This window comes from Desmodus rotundus, chromosome 5 (genome assembly GCF_022682495.2).
Source record: "Desmodus rotundus isolate HL8 chromosome 5, HLdesRot8A.1, whole genome shotgun sequence".
In the NCBI taxonomy this organism is placed as follows: Eukaryota; Metazoa; Chordata; class Mammalia; order Chiroptera; family Phyllostomidae; genus Desmodus; species Desmodus rotundus.
In genome coordinates, this window is record NC_071391.1 from 94,775,711 (window position 1) to 94,798,644 (window position 22,934).

General features: G+C 38.5%; 1 protein-coding gene across 4 annotated transcripts in view; it reads left to right on the forward strand.

Annotated features, from left to right (window-relative positions):
• Positions 1–22,934, forward strand: part of SLC9A4 (solute carrier family 9 member A4) — an 88,784-nt gene that overhangs the window by 19,063 nt on the left and 46,787 nt on the right. For all 4 annotated transcript variants that reach the window (XR_006657019.3, XM_053924294.2, XM_045204761.3 and 1 more), the window contains exons 3-6: positions 12,811–13,070; positions 14,315–14,532; positions 17,160–17,362; positions 17,984–18,070. Coding sequence is in view for 3 of the 4 variants with exons in the window: in XM_053924294.2 (XP_053780269.1) it covers positions 12,811–13,070; positions 14,315–14,532; positions 17,160–17,362; positions 17,984–18,070 (768 nt within the window). In the remaining variant the exon portion in view is untranslated. The remainder of the gene's footprint in view (positions 1–12,810; positions 13,071–14,314; positions 14,533–17,159; positions 17,363–17,983; positions 18,071–22,934) is intronic.

Here is a 22,934-nt window from a genome sequence, read left to right on the forward strand (position 1 = left end):
TCTTGTTGTAACAGGATTTTGGTTGTTGTTAGGCCATTCTTTGGTTTCTTCCCTCCAGCTGACTGTCTGAGAGTCACACCACCTACCATATCTTTTATGCTGTTGTACAGGTGTTGCCAGAACAAAACAAAACAACCCAGGAGACAAAACCCACACTTGCAGTAATAACCCCCACCCACAACCATACTGTCAACAGTGAATGAGGAAATATTAATAAATGTATAAGGAGATTAAGACTATTATAACAAAGGAAAAAGAAATATGAAATGATTAAAAGAAAAATGATTTTGAGAATGTAGAGGGAGGAGAAATAATAAGAGCAGAGAATAGAAACAAGGTAAAGAAGGGAAGAAAATAAAATTTACATAATTTTTAAGAAGGGGAATAAGGTAATATGGAGTAAGAAATGTGAAGAGTATAATATGAGTTTAAAAATATTTTTTAAATATTTATTCATTTTTAGAGAGGTGAAGGGAGGGAGAGAAACATCAATGCATGGTTGCCTCATGAGCACCTCCAAATGGGGACCTGGCTCACAACCCAGGCATGTGCCCTGCCTGGGAATTGAACTGGCTACACTTTTGTTCACAGTCCTGCACTCAGTCCACTAAGCCACACCAGGCAATGCTAAAATTTTTTTTTTGAACAATAGTGAAACAATTAAGGACCAAATTGGAGAAAAAGATCCACCATGGCAATATCAACAACAAATGAACAAAGATTGATACTGGAGGAATAGGGATAAGAAGGAAAAAATAAAGGGAAAAAGAGCTTACGAGATGTCTAGAGGAAATAAAAGTGGTTTTGAGAGATAGAAGGAAAAGGAATGCTAAGAGTCAGGAATGAAAACCAGGAAAAGACAAGGAAAAAAGAAAATTTAAATCACAAAATAAAAAAGGAAAAGGGCAGGAGGAAGGCAAAATGGAGTAGGAGAAGGAAATGATAAAATTTGAGATTTGAAATACAAAAATATTGAAGATCTAGGAATAACATAGAGGAAATGCAACAACCACCACCATATCAACAACCAACGAGTGAAGATTGATAAAGGTGAAGAGAGAAGAAGGGTTTTTTAAGAATGGGTAAAAGAATGTGAGATGACTAATGACAAGAAAAATGGCTTTAAGAAAGTGGAGGAGGGAGAAATAGTAAGAGTGCAGAATAGAAACAATAGCCAGAGAAAAAAAATAAAATTTAAAACAAAAGTATGAAGAGGAAGGAAGAAGGTAAAATGAAGTAAGAGAAGGGAGAAGAAAATATGAGATTTGAAATAAACTAAAGTAAAAAAGCTAGTGAAATAATAGGCACAAACTTGATGAAAAGAAATGAACAATAAAAAGCTATGCAGGAGAGAAAACACGAATAATGAAGAAGGCCGTGTGGAATTCATCTCTGTAGAATCCAGTGTTTACCACTGTATTCTTTTTCTGAATTCACCCCTGGTAATGTCAGATGGTGTCCGAGTCTGGCCCTAGGCAGCCTTTTTGAGACTACAGGTGATCCACAGTCTGTGGTTGTCTGTTTCTGACAAACACAAAAACACAAGTGTGTTTCTGACAAACACATTTGGCTGGTCCCCACTGTTCTTACCTGCTATCTTTCCATCAGCCCAGGGCCCAGAAATGCTTCATTTAATGATCGGAGTAGATTGCAAGTACCTTCTCCATTTTTCTCCAGAGGCGGCCTCTGGTGAGATTGAGAGGGTGGGGACCCTGGGTCAGACCCCAGGGGGGTGCTGTTTAGTTGTCAGGGAAGATGGTGGGAGTGTTTCCCTGTCCCCTCACCACACCACTTGGTCTGTCCCAAAGTTTTTCCTATAATCTACGGTTTCTGCTCTTTTGCAGGAGACTCCAGCCTGAACTCTCCACTCTGCACTGTCCTTGCTTGCCAACCATGATGGGTCAGGTCCTACATTCCCTTCAGTCTGACTCTATTCCTCTGAGTTCTTTGTTGGCGGGGACCATAGGCTTGAGTCTTGCCTCAGCTCCTCTTTTAAAAGAGTTTCTGTGTGGCCCCCTCACTACATCTGGGGGCCTGTTCTCTGAAAGTTCCCTCTCAGCAAAAGGAACAAAGTCTGTCTTGGTCAGGGAACCTGCCAGAACCTCTGACAGTTTTACATGAAGTTTCTCTCTGGATCTCTCCCAGATGGCCCTGGGGAGAGTCCTGCAGTGGTACTATATAACACAGGGCACTGGCGAGGTGCTCTTGCGGCTCCCTGCAGTAATTCTCAGCCTTGGGCAGGCTTGCTCCCGCCACACTATTTCTACAGCCAGCACCTCTCTGGCCATCTCTCTCTGCCTCTGGAGCTCCCAGCTGCTGAGCCCAACCACAGCCTCTTCAGCCAGATTCTGTCCCGCTGGCGGTTCCCATGGAGCCCAGAGTCACGGAGGTGACAGCCTCTTTCCCAGTCAAGTACTGCAGTCCCTGGATCTTGGCTCTTGGTGGCAGCAGCGTGCGCATCCCTGCAGGGGTGGAGGGCACAGACAGGTTTAGGTGCCGAAGTGTGGGCACTCTTGCCCAGGAGGATATTTTAAATTCCTCAGAATGGCTCCTGCCCAAAATCTATGCAGTCATAAATACTGGGTTGGGCAGTGGCAGCAACAGCTGCTTCACTAGAAGAGTCTGGGCCGCCTGCTTATGAGTGCCCAGCAAGTAGACGGGCTCTTACCCACTCACATGCCCTGCATACTCGTCCGCATGCACACTCACTCACACTTGCTCTCACTCACTCTCAGCTGTTTTTTTTTTTTTTTTTTTTAATTGATTACCCTGTGGTTTAGCTGCAAGACCAGTCCAGGTCTGGGAGGAAGTGTACAGAGCTTCCAGCTCCTCTGCAGCCATCTTGGATCCAGTAGAAAATATTTTCAACAAATGATAATGAAAATACAGCATATCAAAATTTGTAGAATGTTGTTAAAGATTTACTTGGAGGAAACTTTATAGTTTTAAATGCTTATTAAAAAGTTGAAAGGTTTAGAATAAATAACATAAGGTATTACCTGAAAAAATAAGAAAAAGTACAACAAAGTCATTCCTAAATACTAGGAAGACAATTGTAAAAAGAATAGTAAATGATACTAATATAATAAGTTATAAGTTATAAAAGTAAGATACAGTATCTGTATCTTAAGAAAGAATTAGTTATTTTCTGTAAAACCTTTAAAAAATAGAAGAGGAACAAGGGCTCTGGTCATAAATTCATTTGAAGTGACCAGGTGGGGGATTGGGGACTATGCAGTGCCCAGGCACCAGCTGGGTGTTCTACAATTCAACTCAGTTCTGACACTATTTACCAGGAAATAGCATCAGATTCCACAATTTAAAGGCTCAGTCCCACAAGAATGCCACTTACCCACTTTAGATGCCAATTGCATGTCTAGGTTGTCACCTGTGCTTTTGATCCACCTGCTATAGACAAGAGGTTCTAATAGCCTTCTGCTTGGGTATCATTGATATGCTAGAGAAGCTCACATAACTTGGAGAAACATTTTATTTACTAGATCACCAGTTTATTATAAAGGATATAACTCAGGAACAGACAGATGGAAGAGATGTATAGGAAAGGCATGGGGAAAGGTCACAAAGCATCCATGTCCTCTCTGAACATGCCACTTTCCCCCAATCTCCACATGTTCACCAACGTGGAACCTCTTAGAACTTGGAGATTCTGAGGTTTTATGAAGGCTTCATTAAATAGGCTGTATTGATTAAACCATTGGCCACTGGTGATTGAATCAAACTCTAGCCCTTATTCTCTCACAGGAAATTAGGAGGTGGGGCTGAAATTTCCAATCTTCTATTCCTGGTTGATTCCCCTGGAAACCAGTTCCTATTCTTAGATACTTTCCAAAAGTTATGTTATTAACATAAACCTAGTTGTGGTGGAAAGAGGCTTGTTATAAATAATAAGACATACATTTTGCCTTTCTGGCTTTGAAGAGATTTCAGGAACTGAGGACAATAGACCAACTGTTCTTTTAAAAAAATGTTCCCATTGCTCTTATAGCTCAGGAATATCAAAGGGCCTTGGGAGTTGTGAACCAGGAACCCTGTGCAAAGGCCAAACATATGAGGAATACATTTTGGCCATCTGAATAACCAAGTGTATATGTGTGTGTGGAATACATTTTGGCCACCAGAATAACCAAGTGTGTATACACACACACACACACTGTAATATATAATATATATACACAATAGAGTATATATACAATATATAATATATATATATATATATTATATTAGAGTATATATACAATATATAAGGTATTATATATTGTATATATTTTGGTCACATGAATGACCACACACACACACATATATATATACATACTGTAATATATATTATTGTGTATATATAATATATAATATATTATGTATATAATATATACAATATAGTATATACATACAGTATATAATACAGTAATATGTATGTTACAGTATCACAAGGAGTGATAACTTTTCAATGCATATTATGAGGCCAGCTTTACCCTGATAAGAAAATCAGACAAAGATAATGCAAAGAAAGAAAACTATAGACCAATGTCCATCATAAATATAGACCAAAAGTACTTAAACAATATATTATCAAGTCAAAATCAACAATATATAACAAAGATAATAAATCATTACCACACAGGATACATCTTAGGAACACAAGTTTCTTTAACATTGAAAAAAATATATCGATGTAATCCACAATGTAAATATAATAATTGATTTTATCCATAGATGCAGAAAACCATTTGACACAATTTAACACCCATTTATGATAACAACTTCCAGCAACATAGGAAGAGTAAATAACTTCTTCAATCTGATAAAAGATATTTATGAAAAATTTATAGCAAACCTTGGAGAAGGCAAAAGACAGGAAAAGCACAAACATTGAAAGATAAAAGGTAATACACTGGATTTTAAAAATAGAAAAAGTTTTGCTCTTCAACATACACTATTTTAAAAAATATTTTGTTTATTATTAGAAAGAGGGGAAGGGAAAGAGAAAGAGAGGGGAGAAACATAGATGTTCAAGAGAAACATCTATCAGTTGCCTCTTGCATGCCCTCAATCAGGGACCTGGCCCACAATCCAGGCATGTGTCCTGACTGGGAATTGAACTGGCAACCTTTTGGTCTGTGGGACAATGCCCAACTCACTGAGCTACACCAGCCAGGACCAAAATACACTATTAAGTAAGTAAACTAACAACAAACAAAGCCAGCCAAAATGGGAGAACGTACTCACAGTGTGTATATCTTACAAAATATGTACATCCAAGATATAAAAAAATTATAACTCAATAATAAAAACATAAACAACTCAAAAATGGATAAAAGATTTGAACATAAAAGATGGTATACAAGTGATCAATAATCAAATGAAAATATGCTCAACATCTTTAGTAATCAGGGAAATTTAATCTTAGCAGATTAAAATTACAATGAAATATCCCTACACACTCTTTAGAGTGGCTAGAATGAAAAAGAATGACAACATAAAGTGTTGCTAAGGGTAAGGTACAATGGAAAGTCTTATGCATTTCTGGTGGGAATGGAAAATGATCCAACAACTTCGGAAAAAAATCTGGCAGTTAGTATGGACTGACTGTTTGTGTCCCCCAAAATTTATGTATTGATACCTAATCCCCAACCTGATAGTATTTGGAAGTGGGGCCTTTGGAAGGTGATTAGATCACGTGAGTGGAGCCATCATAGATGGATTAGTGCTCTTATAAGAGAGACCACAGAGATCTCCCTTGCTCATTCTGCCATGTGAGGACACAGTGAGGAGACAGCTGTCTAAGAAGCAGGAAATGGGCTTTTAACAGTACACTGAATCTATGGGTGACTTGATCATGGACTCATCAACTTTTAAAACTGTGAGAATAAATTTCTGTTGTTTATAGCCCACCTAGTTAATGACATTCTGCTATAGTCATCTGAATGTACTAAGAGAGCCGTTTCTTAAAATTTTAGCTTGTATCTGTCATATTACTTAGCAATTCTACTCAAAGGTATATATCAAAGAGAAATGAAAACATGAGTCAACATAAAAGACTTATGAATGTTTATAGCAGCAATATTTCAATAGCAGAAACTGGATGGTGGAGGGAAGCAGAGAACAAATGTCCTTCAACATGTAAATGGCTAGAACCAAGATGGTGGCATAGGTAGACACACTGCGCCTCCTCCCACAACCAGAACTGACAGAAAATCGAGTGGCAAGGAAGTCCGACACCAAGGAAATAAAAAATAAATATTCATCCAGACCGGTAGGAGGGGTGGAGACGGGCACTGGGGCAGAGAGGACTCCCGTGGCCATGGCAGGACCGAGACTGGCGGAGTGTGGGACAAATGGGGCAGGCAGTCCGACCACTAGAAGACCCTGAGGCCCCACATTCGAGCACAGATAAACTGAGAGGGCCGGACTCAGAGTGGCTGAGAATGGGGCAGGCAGAGCAACGGGGAACACCCTGCGGCCCCACATTCTTGCACAGATAAACTGGACAAACGGCGGGGAGCAAAGGAGACCATGCAACCCAGGGCTCCAGCTCGGGGAAATAAAGCCTCAAACCTCTGATTGAAAATGCCCGTGGGGGTTGGGGCGGCAGCAGGAGAGACTCCCAGCCTCACAGGAGAGGTCGTTGGAGAGAAGTCCTAGACACAGCAATCAGACAAGAAAAAGAAACAAAAGGCATCCAAATTGGAAAGGAGGAAATGAAACTGTCACTGTTTGCAGATGACATGATAATGTACATGAAAAATCCTATAGACTCCACCAAAAAACTACTCTACCTAATAAATGAATTTGGCAAAACAGGTGGATACAAAGCCAATATTCAGAAATCAAAAGCATTCCTGTACACCAACAACGAAACTGCAGAAACAGAAATCAGGAAAAAAATCCCATTTGATATAGCAACAACAAAAATAAAGTACCTAGGAATAAACCTAACCAAGGAGGTAAAAGACCTGTACTCAGAAAACTACACAACACTGAAGAAAGAAATTAAGGAAGACACAAACAAATGGAAGCATGTACCATGCTCATGGATTGGAAGAATTAACATCATCAAAATGGCCATACTACCCAAAGCGATTTATAGATTCAATGCAATCCCTATTAGAGTACCCATGACATATTTCACAGATATAGAACAAACATTTCAGAAATTTATATGGAACCATAAACGACCCCGAATAGCTGCAGCAATTTTGAGAAAGAAGAACAAAGCAGGAGGAGTCACAATACCTGGTATCAAACTGTATTACAAGGCCACTGTAATCAAAACAGCCTGGTACTGGTGTAAAAACAGGCACATAGACCAGTGGAACAGAACAGAGAGCCCAGAAATAAACTCAAGTCTTTACAGTCAATTAATATTTGACAAAGGAGGCAGGAGCATAAAATGGAGCAAAAACAGCCTCTTCAACAGATGGTGTTGGGAGATCTGGACAGCTACATGCAAAAAAATGAAACCCGATCACCAACTTACACCATACAGAAAAATAAACTCAAGATGGATAAAAGACTTAAATATAAGTCATAACACCATAAAAGTCCTAGAGGAAAACATTGGCAGGAAAATCTCAGACATTCCATGCAACAAAATCCTCACAGACATGTCCCCTAAAGCAAGGGACATAAAGGAAAGAATAAACAAATGGGACCTCATCAAAATAAAAAGCTTCTGCATGGCTAAAGAAAACAGCGCCAAATTACAAAGAGAACCAACAGTATGGGAAAACATATTTGCTAATGATACCTCAGACAAGGGTCTGATCTCCAAAATATATAAAGAACTCACACGCCTCCACTCCAGGAAGACAAACAACCCAATTAAAAAATGGGAAAAGGACTTGAACAGACACTTCTCCAAGGAAGACATACAGAGGGCCTAGAGAGACATATGAAAAGATGCTCAGCATCACTAGCCATCAGAGAGATGCAAATTAAAACCACAATGAGGTACCACCTCACAGTGGTCAGAGTGGCCAACATAAACAAATCAACAAACAAATGTTGGAGAGGATGCGAAGAAAAGGGAACCCTAGTACATTATTGGTGGGAATGCAGGCTGGTGAGGTCACTGTGGAAAACAGTATGGAATTTCCTCAGAAAACTAAAAATGGAACTGCCCTTTGACCCAGCAATTCTGCTGCTTGGATTATACCCTAAGAACCCTGAAACACCAATCCAAAAGAACCTGTGCACCCCAATGTTCATAGCAGCACAATTTACAATAGCCAAGTACTGGAAGCAACCTAAGTGCCCATCAGCAAACGAGTGGATCCCAAAACTCTGGTATATTTACACAATGGAATTCTATGCAGCAGAGAGAAAGAAGGAGCTTATACCCTTTACAACAGCATGGATGGAACTGGAGAGCATTATGCTAAGTGAAATAAGCCAGGAAGTGAGGGACAAATACCATATGATCTCACCTTTAACTGGAACATAAGCAATAGAAGAAAAAAGCAAACAAAATATAACCAGAGACATTGAAGTTAAGAACAATCTAACAATAGTCAGGGGGGAGTGGGGTGGGGACAGTGGGAAGAGGGGATTACAGGAACAAAGGACATGATAATAAAGGACACATGGACAAAATCAAGGGGGAGGGTGGAGGTGGGGCAGGGAGGTGCGTTCAGCTGGGGTGGGATGGAGTGATGGGGAGAAAGGGCATACAGCTGTAAGTGAATAACAATGAAAATTTAAAAAAAACATGTAAATGTATAAACAGTGTGCTATAGCTACATAATGGAATATTGCTCAATGATAAAAAGCATGAATCACTAATATCTGTCACAATATGGGTAAGTCCCCAAAACATTATACTCAGTTAAAGAAGCCAGACTCAAAAAAGCACATACTTTATTATTCAATTATATAAAATACAGATTAATCTCTAGTAACAATAATAAATCAGTGGTTTTCTGAGGTCAGGGTTTGAGAAAGGAATAGAACTTTTCAGGGTTCATAAAATTGTTCTAGATGTTGACTGTGATGGTGATTTTAAAGGTGGGTACAATGGTCAGTACTTCATTCATTTTAGATGCAGCTTATCATATGTAAATTATTCCTCAATAAAGTTGATCAAGAAAAAATATCATCACATTTAAATCAGCTCAGCTAAGTCCTGGTTGGTGGGCTGGTATCCTTAATCATTATACTTCTTGTTGAAAAGGCTTTGCAAACTTCTACAGTCCTATCTGTTAAAGCCATTATTATCACCTTGGGAGACTTGATGTACTTAAAGTTAACACAAAAGGACAGTTTCCTGAACGATGTCCCTTTGAACTGTGCTTTGTTTACAATACCATTTCTGACACCAAATGTATGGGTGTTTTCCCCTATAACGACCAACTCTCCAACTCTCCATAAACCAATTTGGTGTCCTCCAATTCAATTCAATTCTGATAATAACTACCTAAAAGTAGCACAGACATCACAAATTAAGATTTCAGTCACACAAGACTGCCTCCACTTCAGACACAAATCATACATCCTTGCCACCCATACTTCTAACTGACAGTCTATAAAATCAGGGGTTCCCACAGCACCCTCCTCTGGTCGATAATTTTCTAGAATAGCTAACAGAACTCAGAAATACAGTTCACTTCTTATTACTGGTTTTTATAAAGGATTCAACTCAGGAACAGCCTGAGATGCACAGGGCAAGGTAAGGCACAAGCTTCTGTGCCCTCTCCAGTCACACCATCCTCCCAGAGCTAACCTGGAAGTTTCCTGAAATCAGTCTTTTAGGGTTTTTATAGAAAATTTATTACATAGGCAAATTGATTAAATTATTGACCATTGGTTATTGAACACAATCTTCATTTCTTCTCCCTGGAAGTCAGGGGAGGAGCAGGGTGAAGATGGGATTAAAAGTTACAACTTTCTAATCACGTAATTGGTTCCTCTGGCAATCAGTCCCCATCCTGAAGCTGTCTTGGGCCAGCCAGTCACCTCATTAGCATAAACACAGGTATGGTTTAAAAGCATTCATTATGAATAACAAAAGATGCTCCTTTCATCCCATCACTAAAGAAATTACAAGGTTTTTAAGGTGCTGGAAGGGTGCTGGGAGGGTGACTGGAGAGGGCATGGAAGCTCTGTGCCCCTTCCCCCCACACCTTGCCCTGTGCTTCTCAGGCTGTTTCTGACTTGAATCCTTTATAAGAAGCCAGTAGTATGAAGTGAACTGTTCTTCTGTCTGTGTCAGAAAACAAAGACAAAAAATATAGACAGGGTGTGGCAAAAGTAGGTTTACAGTTGTACTTCCTTTACTCTACCCTGTATATATATTTACACACACACACACAGATATATTATATCATAATATCACACCTCCACGTTAAATGAAGATGGTAAATCTAAGTTGGTTTTATATTAGTGCTGTGGACTTGTTTGAGATGTAGGAAAATACACGCACATTATTGTGATTTAAAATAAGACAAAGAGAATCTTTTACAACTATAATGACATCCACAGCCTGGTAATTTGAAAGACAAGAATTGTTTTCTATGTAGTCAATACGAATTGTGCCTATAAATGTGGTCTTTTTAATTAGATATACTGCTTGAGCTTCTTAAACTGCTATGGCATCTTCCAGCCAGGGCACCTTGGCGCCTAGCATCAGTACTGTCCTGAATGACTCCCAGGCCCTTGGAACAGACTGGATAACTACTTATAATCTGGAGAGCTGTGCAAAGAGATTTTGTTTGTGAAAACAACATGAAAATCTCTGAGTCTCAATGGAATTCCCTGAGTTTTCTCTGAGTTTGGCAGTCCCACCTGAATGCATTCAGACCTGCCTTTTCACACTCTTGAAGAAGTATCTGGCTCCTCATCTTGGCTTACTCATTGGAATGTGAGCATGACTGCAAAGATGCAACCCCATGGCTTCTGAGACCCATGAATGGGTTGCCATGAATGATGTCAGGCCAAAGGTGAAATTGGACTTAAAAAGCTCATTGACTTGGGATACAACCACTAAATTTCTTTTGGATTCATTTTGAATCCAGAAATCACAATTTTCTATTATGCAGCCAAGATTTTTTTTAAAACATGGCTTCATTTTACTTAAATAAGAGACTAGTGTTATACCAGTTTTGTAAAAGATGGTTGATAAATAAACAGAAAAGTTATTGACCCAATTTCTTTGAGTTTTAGCTTCTGTTCATCTGATTTTTTTCATTTCTCTTAACATGGAAAACAATTATTCTCAAAGGTCTTCATTTTCTGCAGAGATCTCACTGCAGCTCTTTAATGTGTCTCATTACCTACTACTTTACAGAAGTTCAGTTTAAGTTCTGAGCTTGCCAAGTGACATGAATTAGTAATAAGCAGATCACTGCAACTTCATAGAAATGTTGAAATAAGTAGAGAAGTAGTAGGAACATTAGGAATGTGCATCACATGGGCTAGAGTTTTGTTTTTGGGGGAGGGGGTGGTCAATGAGATGATGTATATGGAAAGTACAGCAAGCAGGGTCCAATCAGGAAAGAGAAACCACAAGTAGATTAAACAGTGATTCCTTTTTCCTGATTGGACCCCACCAGCATATGTAGAATCTAATAAACAAAATAGAAACAGATTCACAGATACAGAGAACAGACTGACAGCTGTGAGAAGTGACAGGGGTTAGGAAGCTGGGTTAAAAAGGTGAAGGGATAAGAAAAGAAAAACCAACAACTCTCAAAGACACAGACAACAGTATGGTGATTACCAGAGGGAAAGGAAGAGGGTGGTGGTGGACAGAGGTAGAAGAGGGTAAAGAGGGGATAAATGGTGATAGAAAGAGACTTGACTTTGGGTGGTGAACACACAATATAATATACAAATGATGTATTATAGAACTGGTACACTTGAAAACTATATAATTTTATTAACCAATGTCACCCAATAAATTCAATGAAAATTTTAAAACATATTAACTATAATAAAGACATAGCTATAAGATATAAAGAGCTCTCTATGGTAACCTAGGGCTGAGGGATGGCCTGCAAAAAGGACAAACAGAATGGGTTTAGATCTTACTGGGGAAGGTGTGGATGACCACTCTACAGGAGCTGGTTTGGAGTTACTGGACAAACAACAGACCACCCTCCATCCGGCAAGCAGGGAGCAGTCAGTGGGGCACCAGAGAGGCAGTGGGATCCTGGTCTCAGGAGTGGGCAAAGGGGGGCAGTTTGCAAAGTGGGGACTTACAGAGGGAGGGCTGTTCAGGTAGACCCCTGGACTATAGGCATGTTGCACATGGGCCATGCTGGGTTTCCCTTCCCCCACCCCCCCCATGTATCACCAGGCTAAAGAGGGACAGTTGCAGAGAGACAACGTTAGGGCCTATGGCCCTGGCAAGATTCACAGGAAGTCCTCACTCCCACATGACTGACTCCTCCCAGGCCATGCCGAAGTTTTAGGGAGCCTCTTTCTCCTACAATGTCTTTCTGCTGAGAGAGCTTAGCATGGAGCTCACATTAAAGGAGATATACTTATAGGAATTTCTTTATTATAGAGTCCATATTGAACAGTGAATTTGGGGCTGAGAGGAAATAAGTTGATAATGACAGAGTTTAGCAAGAGATGAGCACACAGTAGGTGTTCAGTGATTGAAAGCTGTGAATAGGATACTTATTTGGAAAAACAATAAATTTAAATTAGTTGGAAAATTAGGCAGCTGTGTTAATATTAATTATAATGTAATTTATTGTATATTATCTAAGTAGATACAAAGTTAAGAATCTGTGTATAAAATATTTCTCATTTCTAATTTATGTTTCTGTTTTTTTGTTTTTTTTTGTCCAGGTCTTATACAATATATTAATTGCCTTCACAAAGATGCATAAGTTTGAAAACATAGAGACTGTTGACATTTTGGCTGGATGTGCCCGATTCATTATTGTGGGGATAGGGGGAGTATTTTTCGGCATTATTTTTGGATTCATTTCTGCATTTATCACACGTTTCACTCAGAATATCTCTGCAATTGAACCGCTCATCGTCTTCATGTTCAGCTATTTGTCTTATTTAGCTGCTGAGACCCTCTACCTCTCCGGCATTCTGGCGTGAGTACAAACCAAGGACCAACTCCAGTAGCAATAAAAGAGAATTTAGGATCACATCTTATGGACCGGCATCTGGAAAAATCTTGACTACTGATGCTAATTCTCAAAAGTTTTGCAGGATTCAGGTTTCTTTAAACATTTGTAAAATCTGATTCAGGTCCTTTGCCTAACAAATGCTCTTTCCACCATTTGTGTTTGTTCTCTTTTCCTGATTTGCCTGTGGAGAGCATAGTAATTATAAGATCATTTTAGAATGACCAGAAAAGCTGTTGTGGAAAAAATCTAGGGGAAGTTCAAGGTTAAAGTCTCATGTCAATAATTTTTTCTTTCTTTGAAAAATTCATTATTCTGAAGTTTAGGAGAAGCATGCCATGAAGGCCTGCCTCTGCTGTTTCCTTCAGACCCCATTGCAGCCCAGCACCCTGCAGGTAGAATGAAACTAGATAGACGGGATAAGACTAGAAATCCAGGTTTCTTTTTTTCTTAATTAAAATAGTTTTAAGTGTTTATTCTTGTATAGATCTTGAAATGAGGTTTCTCACTTGGCTTATTATATCAGGTTATGTTATTTTCTCTGACATTATTCTCACACTCAGCTACTCAGGTAGAAATAGTTAATTTTATTGTACAGTGGTAACTATTTTAATTAATTATAATAGTGTAAAATCTAGACACATTATTTTTTCCACCTTAAAAATGATCAAAGCTACTAAGAAAAGGCAAAGTTCTTTCTCTACCCACCTACTTCCTAAGTGGGTCTAGATCAGAAATATTTTAAATGAAAAATTGCTTACTAAATTATTGTAAGAAATATTGCTCAGGCAAGGAAAATGAGGGACCTTGCTGAATTACTCCCAGGTACTACAATGGATTTATTTTTGTTTAAAAGGCAGAGTGATGTAGAGAGTAAGAGGAAGATCAACAAAACTCTTGATGAGGGAGGGCAAGATAGAAACAGCTGAGCTACCAATTTGTGCATGAACTGCCTGTTGTTTTGCTGTGGGAAAGCTTTAGTACCCTCCTTCCCCATCATACTCAACTTCCCCACCACACTCACTCACCTTGCACAAACCCCTTGGGGAGGGAGAAGAGGAAGAAAGAAAATCTGTAGGAAAGCTGCAGCCAGAGAGTGGGTGGAAATGTTCTCTCTGGATAAAAATGTACCTGTGGCATCACCAGTAGGGCGGCTTTTGTGGGAGTGGCAAAATCATACGCTTCTCTCTGAGACTCAGCTTCTTTTGCAGAATCACGGCCTGTGCAGTGACAATGAAAAAGTATGTAGAGGAAAACGTGTCCCAGAAATCCTACACGACTATCAAGTATTTCATGAAGATGCTGAGCAGTGTCAGTGAGACCCTGATCTTCATCTTCATGGGCGTATCCACTGTTGGGAAGAACCATGAGTGGAACTGGGCCTTTGTCTGCTTCACCCTGGCCTTTTGCCAGATCTGGAGAGCCATCAGTAAGGACAGCAGGGCCCCCAAGAGTTCCTGCCTGTGGCTTTTTAAATTTTGTCTTACTCCCTCCTGCTGTGTACAAGCATAAGCAGTGAGGTTATAATAGCTGGTTTTACTGGTTAGGGGAGTATGGGCACCTTCTAGTGAAGAGGAATGTTCTCTTGAATCTTTCAGTCAGTTCAAAATCATTAGTGGCCAGTCAGGTTCTAATCCTGAGAAAGTGTTATTTTTTAATTGAAGAGAGAACTTTCACATCTACACATTTAAAGATGACTGATTTTCTCCCTTGCTCTTCACTTCTGGTGCTAGCTTGTACCCTTTTGCACCTGAAATCAGATATAGGTTATAAACTTTGGGCATTACACTTTTGTTACAGGAAAAGTGAGATATCACAAACTGTACTCTATATAAGGCAAGTACTTTAGAAAACATTTTCTTGAATAATATAGGTGGTTTCAGTTGAAGGTTGAATGTTATGTATAGAAATCAAGGACCAGCAAGTGAGTCTTTATTTTTAAGAAGTGCTTAGCATTAATTAGTAAAGCCGACTTTGTAATGTAACTGGTATCACCCCTATAAAATATGCCTAATTTAAAAACTGAGATGTCTTGACTAAGGCATTATGATTTATCTTATTTTATGTTTCTAGAGCTAGAAGAAAACATTAAGTACTGAACTACAATATATGTTGCCTTTTTACTAGAAACAGTTAATTTTTAATTGATTTGACTAATATTTGAGGCATTTTAAATTACTTTGATCAATATTGGCAAGGCAGTTACTGAAGGAGAACTTAGGAAAAATGGCAGAGAACTTACTGAGAATATCAATTTCAAATTAATTTAGGATGGGTTTTAGGATCTAGGAAAGAATAAGAAGAAATATTAAAATATTCATAAAACTTACTCTGAATATGACTGTTGGGTCTCCAGGGGGGAAAAAGATTTCAGAAACTGTGATAGAAATTTATAATCTCACATCAAATCCTGGCACTATTACTAACTAGCTAATCAACCTTGGATAGATATTTAACTACTCAAAATATTTGTTCTCAACCACAAAATGGTGGGTGTGGACAAATTTCTAAGATCCTTTTCAGTTCTAACACTGTAGGAATCCAGAGTTAGTAAAGTTAATGTCAGAGCTTCAGCCCAGCCAACAAGAATAGATACCATCTAGGAAAGGATTAATATTGTGGCTCCTTCCACATCGTTGAGCTTTGGTGACCCTCAGCCTACCTTCATCATCTTCTAGCTGAGGGACCTAAGGGAACAGTTACCAAAAGCATGGCTGACTGGACCACATCACAGTGAGAGATAGAGCCCAGTGTCAGAATCCAGTTCTCCCAGTTCCAGCCTGTTATCATTCTAGCCTGACTCATTATAGCTAATAGTGATTCACACTCATAAAGGCATGTAACATATAAGGGCCTGCTTTATAATTATTTGTAGTTATGAAATTAATGCCAACCTTATGTCGACCTTCTGATGGAAATACTATCATTACCTCTATTAAACAGATGAGGACTTAAGGTACATGACAAAATTTTTTTAAAGGATTTTATTTATTTATTTTTAGAAAGAGGGAAAGGGAGGGAAAAAGAGAAGGAGAGAAACATCAACCTGTGGTTGTCTCTCACATGTCCCATGCTGGGGACCTGGCCAGCAATCTAGGCCTGTGACCTGACTCGGAATCGAACCAGTGACCCTTTGGTTCACAGGCCGTCACTCAATCCACTGAGCCACACCAACCAGGCATGACAAAATTTAAAGCCTTTCCCAAGGTCAGGTCACATGACTAGTAAGTATATAGAGGACCCAGGACAAACAACACAAAATGAAAAAATTTAAATGTAACTGTGTTTTGTGCTGTCAATATGCCTATAATCGAAGGCTGCTTTCTGTGAAGTCTGTGTGATTAGAAGTCATATGGTGCTGCTGAAAGATTTGTTATTCTGCAGTGAAAACTTTTGTTTGGCCAGTGTTTTAGTGAAGGGACATTTCCCACTAGGAATCATTGCAGTATGGTAGTAGGTCATGTGTGCCAGTTGGGGATGGAAAAGTAGTGTAGTAGAGTGTATCTTTGTCTTTTAAAGAAGCTCTCTCACCCTTTACCCTCCACTTACTGACAGCAAGCAGGACTCCTCTTGAATTCTTGCCAACATCCTTTGTTGTTTGCATTGCTCTCAAGAAGAACCAGATCAACCACACCATATTTGTTCATGCTGCAGAGACCACAGTCCCCAAGGGGGCCCCTTTTATGTTGAAAATTACACACCTTCTTTGGTCACTGAATGAGAACATGAGTGATAAAAATGTTTTTACTCTTCAGGCAATATTGTTGTTTTACCATGTTTTAAAAGGCAGAACAAAAATTATGAGTTAGATTAGAAAATATATGCCATTTCTCATATCAAAAAGTATCAAGATTTTATTACTTTAAATACACACACACACAGGGAACTCTAGAAAGCTACCAATCTGAAGCACTACTGTCTGGGATGGGAGATCATGGGTGTGATGGAATTCGAGTGCCAACTTTTCAAGGCACATGTGCACAACCTGAGTTCACTAGCATTGTATCTCTACTCATTCATGACCCTGTCCTCTAATACATATCTCCCCTTTTCTAGGCGTGTTTGCTCTCTTCTATGTCAGTAACCAGTTTCGGACTTTCCCCTTCTCCATCAAGGACCAGTGTGTAGTTTTCTACAGTGGTGTTCGAGGAGCTGGAAGTTTTTCACTTGCATTTTTGCTTCCTCTGTCTCTTTTTCCTAGGAAGAAAATGTTTATCACAGCTACTCTAGTAGTTATATATTTTACTGTATTTATTCAGGTTGGTAGATTTCTTTCATATTTGGAAGAAGTAGATTAGTTAAAAATTATGTATTAAATTACTATAATAACAAAAAGTCCACTTTATTTGATTTCCAGATATGATTTTCTATTTTTGTATCCTCTATTTATTATTTTGAAGAATTAGATAATATACTCAAACTAAATTCTCAAATATTTCTAAATCATGTTTGTGGTCATCCTTTAAACTCTAAAATATGTTGGCTTTTAGTCAGTAAAGTATATTAATCAAAATATTCCTGGGTAACAGGTGAATTAAAGCTACTCTACTGTGTATTGATAAAAATGAGATTCCAATTAGTACTGAGTAGCACAAATTTTTATTTTAGCTTGAGCTACCTTTTAGCAAGCTGATGAGGGGTTATTTTAAGGGATGAAATGAAACTCTGGTTTAAAATTTAGACAAAATGCCTATTTTTATTGCAGAATTTAAAAGAATTAAAAAGAACTAAAGTAAACATTGAAGCATTTATCTAGTAAAAGCTAGTACAAAACAAAGACATAAAAATTGGAAGTTCTAATAATTTTGTTAATAGACTTGTTCTCTATAATGACAATCTTAACTACAACAAAGTCCTTTATTTTGTTATTTATAATCTAGGGAATCACAATTGGCCCTCTGGTCAGGTACCTGGATGTTAAAAAGACCAATAAAAAAGAATCCATAAATGAAGAGCTTCACATTCGTGTAAGTTATCTGTTTTTCATAATTAATAAATTAATAAAAAGTTTCCCATTTACCACCTATGTGACTCCTTTATGAGGCTATATCCCTAGACATAGCCTCTTTCCAGCTCCACCAAGAATGACTGTACTAGTTCCCTATTGCTGCTGTAGGAAGTTACTACAAACTTGGTGGTTTAAAAAAATGTCAAGTTATTACCTTAGATTTCTGGAAGTCGGAACTTCAAAATGTCTCTCTGGACTAAAATCAAGATGTTGTGGGGCTGGCTGTATTACTTTCTGGAGGTTTTAAGAAGGAATCTATTTCTTTGCCTCTTCCAGCTTCTGGAAACTTCTGGCATTCCTTGGCTTCCTGACACCTTCCATCCACATAGCTAACAGTGGCCAGACAGTTCTTTCTTGTGCTGCATCACTTTGATACTGATTCTCTTCTGCCTTCCTCTTCCATTTTAAAGACCTGTATGATTATATTGGGCCCATGTGGATAATTTAAGATAAGTATCTGAAAGTCAGCTGATTGGCAACCCTAAGTCCATTGGCTATTTTAATTCATCTTTGCAAATAAATTAACATGTTTACAGGTTCTGGAGTTTAGGGCATGAACATCTTTGTAGACCATTATTCTACCTCTACCACAGTCTGCCCTCTGCCCCTCAAAGATACATGTCTGTTCCACATTCAAAATACATTAACTCTATCCCAACATCCCAAAAGTGTCAACTCATTATAGTATCAACTCAAAGACAAAAAATCTCATCTAAATCATGTCTGTTCACAAGGCCCAAATATTACCATCTCAGTGATCTAAGTCAGGCATGGATGAGGCCCTGAGATAATCCATTCTGAGGCAAAACTCCTCTCCAGTTCTGAACATGTGACACTCAAGAAACAAGTTATCAGTTCCCCAAATGTACTGGTAGGCAGTCATGAGATAACCCATTTTTAAGAGGGAGGGGGAAATGGAAGGAAAAAAGAAGTCATCTATCCCAAGCAAATTTCTCAGTTCACCTGGGAGAACTATTTGGTTTCAAGGCCTAAGAACAATCTTCTGTGGTTCTTTGCACTACCTTCTTTGTAATAAACTCCCCGCGCTGAGTCATACTTCCTTTTTCACAAAAGGTGGCATGTTTGAAGTTCATTAGTGTGATCAGCTTTTTTCTTGCTTGTACAATTTTGGGGATCTAAAAGCCTTATGTTATATGCCTTCTCTCTCTTCCTTTTGGTCTAAGCTGGCAGTATTTATCAGAAGGAAAGCAGAGTCAGTAGGAGATATATATTAAGAGCTTTGTTGCGAGAAATTGGCTTACCTGTTGAGGGACCTGGCTAGGCAAGTCCACAATCTAGAGACTAAGTCATTAAAAAGGTGGACTGAGAGTCTTAGGCATGAGCTACAGCCACTGTGCACAAGTGGAGACATCAGCTCCATTCTTTAAACCTTTCAACTGATCAAATCAGGCACACCCAAATTATCTAGAATAGTCTCCCTTACTTAAAGTAACTGATTATGAACTTTAATCATTTCTAAAAAATGCCTTCACTGCAATAGCTAGATTACTATGAATAATAACTGGAAACTAACCTAGATAATTTGATACATCAAGAAAGTATGACTGTAACTAACATTGAGAGTTTTTTTACTAGGCTCTAAAATCGGAGTTCAAATGTAACATGGGATCCTCTGCTCTTTCTGAACTTTTAATTAGAAAGGGGTAAAAGCTTCTGCTACTTCTACAGACGAGATCTAGCAGCAGTTTTCAGTGAAAATATGCAAGTCTGACAAAGATGAGAATGAAGTTGAGCATGGTTTCTACCTGTTTGTTTTATTTAAGTTCAATACATTCAATACAATACTGAGGGAAGTCATTCTCTATGGCTCCAGGGAATAGAATGAGAACTAATGTATAGAAGATATAGGGAGACAGACTTCAGCTTAGTTAATGAAGAACATTCTGACTTGTTTTTTCTATAGCACATCCAGAGCCGAAATGGATGTGGGCAAGTAATGATTGGGAACACTTGGCATAAGTATAGAAGATTGAAGATTTGAGGGGATGTTTGACTCATAATTTTTAGGTTTCTTCATCCCTGGGAATTCATGATTCTAAAGCTGGAGAAACTGCTGAAAGTCATTCAAAGTCAGCACTGAATTTCATGGCCAAAGTTACTTGAGAAAATTGATGCAGATCCCCACTGGCTTTTCCAAGTTGGGGCTGGGCTACAATTCCCACGCTTGGAATGGTTCCCCATAGAAAATAAAGTAATTACCATATTTTTTTGGACTATAAGATGCACCCCCCAAATTTGGGAGGAAAATTGGGGTGCGTCTTATAGTCTGAATGTAGCTTACCTGGTGGTGGGGGTGGGGGGTGGCAGTGGAGCTGAGTCACAGGAGGCATGAGCAGGACTACACTTTTTGCTTAAAATTTTTTTTTCCTATTTTCCTCCTCTAAAACCTAGGTGTGTCTTATGGTTTAGTGCCTCATATAGTCTGAAAAATATGGTAAACTCCAGGACACCCAAAACAAAATTTTTCTTTTTCTTTTATCTCACTTTTTTCATCTTTTTTTTTCATTTTTTTATTGTTGTTCGAATAGAGTTGTCTCCATTTTCCCACTACCACTTTACCCTGCCAAATCAACCCTCAATCTTCCCCTCTTTGGCTTTGTCCATGGGTCCTTTATACATGTTCCTTGATGACCCTTTCCCTTCTTTCCCCTTTATCTCACTCCTCTCTCACCTCTAGTTACTGTCAATTTGTTCTTTATTTCAATGTTTCTGGTTACTTTTTGCTTGCTTGGTTGTTTTGTTGATTAGGTTCCACTTATAGGTCAGATCATATGGTATTTGTCTTTCACTGCCTGACTTACTTCACTTAGCATAATGCTCTCCAGTTCCATCCATGCTGTTGTGAAGGATAGGAGCTCCTTCTTTCTCTCTGCTGTGTAGTATTCCATTGTGTAAATGTACCACAGCTTTTTGATACACTCATTTACTGATGGGTATCTAGATTGTTTCCAGCACCTGGGTATTGTAAATTGTGCTGCTATGAACATTGGGGTGTGTGGGTTCTTTTGAATTAGTGTTTCAGGATTCTTAGGGTAGAATCCCAGCAGTGGAATTGCTGGGTCAAAAGGTACTTCCATTTTTAGTACTTTGAGGAAATTCCATACTGTTCTCCCCAGTGGCTGTACCACACTGCATTCCCACCAACAATGTAATAGGGTTCCCTTTCCTCCACAACCTCTCCAGGATTTATTGTTTGTTGATCCATTTACAATGGCCATTCTGACCACTGTGAAGTGGTATCTCACTGTGGTTTTACTTTGCATGTCTCTAACGGCTAGTGATGTTACAAATAGTTTCATATGTCTATGGGTCCTCTGTATGTTCTTCTTGGAGAAGTGTCTGTTCAGGTCCTTTGCCCATTTTTAATTGGTTTGTTTGTCTTCCTGGAGTGGAATTGTGTGATTTCTTTATATATTTTGGAAATCAAATCCTTGTCTGAGGTATTGGCAAATATATTTTCCTCTATGGTTGGCTCCCTATTCATTTTGCTGATGTTTTCTTTAGCCATGAAGAAGCTTTGTATTTTGATGAGGTTCCATTTATTTATTCTTTCCTTTACGTCCCTTACTCTAGGGGACATATCGGTGAAAAAATTGCTGTATGGAATATCTAAGATTTTCCTGCCTATGTTCTCCTCTAGGGTTTTTATGGTATCATGAGTTGTGTTTAAGTCTTTACTCCATCTTAAGTTTATTTTTGTGTATGGTGTAAGTTGGTGGTTGAGATTCATTGTTTGCATGTAGCTGTCCATATCTTCTGACACCATTTGTTGAAGAGGCTATTATTACTCCATTTTATGCTTCTGCCCACTTTGTCATATATTAATTGGCCATAGAGACGTGAGTTTATTTCTGGGCTCTGTATTCTGTTCCATTGATCTATGTGTCTGTTCTTATGCCAGTACCAGACTGTTTTGATTACCATGGCCTTGTAATGTAGTTTGAAGTCAGGTATGGTGATCCTTCCTACTTTGTTCTTCTTTCTCAAAATTGCAGCAGCTATTCAGGGTCATTTATGGTTTGATGTAAATTTTCAAAATGTTTTTTTCTACCTGTGAAATATATCATTGGTATTTTGATAGGGATTGCATTGAACCTATAAATTGCTTTGGGTAGTATGGACATTTGATGATATTAAGTTTTCTCATCCATGAACATGGTATATGCTTCCATTTATTTGCATCTTCCCTAATTTCTTTCTTCAGAGTTGTGTAGTATTCTGAGTACAGGTCTTTTACCTCCTTGGTTAGGTTTATTCTAGGTACCTTTTGTGTTGCTATAGCATATGGGATTTTTTTCCTGATTTCTTTTTCTGATATTTCGTTGTTGGTGTACAAAAATGCCTTCGATTTCTCAATACCGAGTTTCTATCTGACTGCTTTGCCAAATTCACTTATTAGGTCAAGTAGTTTTTGGGTGGAGTCTTTAGGGTTTTCTATGTACACTATCATGTCATCTGCCAACAATGACAGTTTTACTTCCTCCTTTCCAATTTAGATGCCTTTTATTTCTTTTTCTTTTCTGATTGCTGTGGCTAGGACTTCCAATACTATGTTGAATAGAAGTGGAGAGAGAGGACATCCTTGTCTTGTTCCTGATCTTAAGGGGAAAGCTTTTAGTTTTTACCCATTGAGTATGATGTTGGTTGTAGGTTTCTGAATTATGGCCATTATTATGTTGAGGTATGCTCCTTCAACTCCACTTTGCTGAGTGTTTTTATCATAAATGAGTGCTATACCTTATGAAATGCTTTTTCTTCATCTATTGATATGATCATGTGATTTTTGCCTGTTCTTTTGTTTA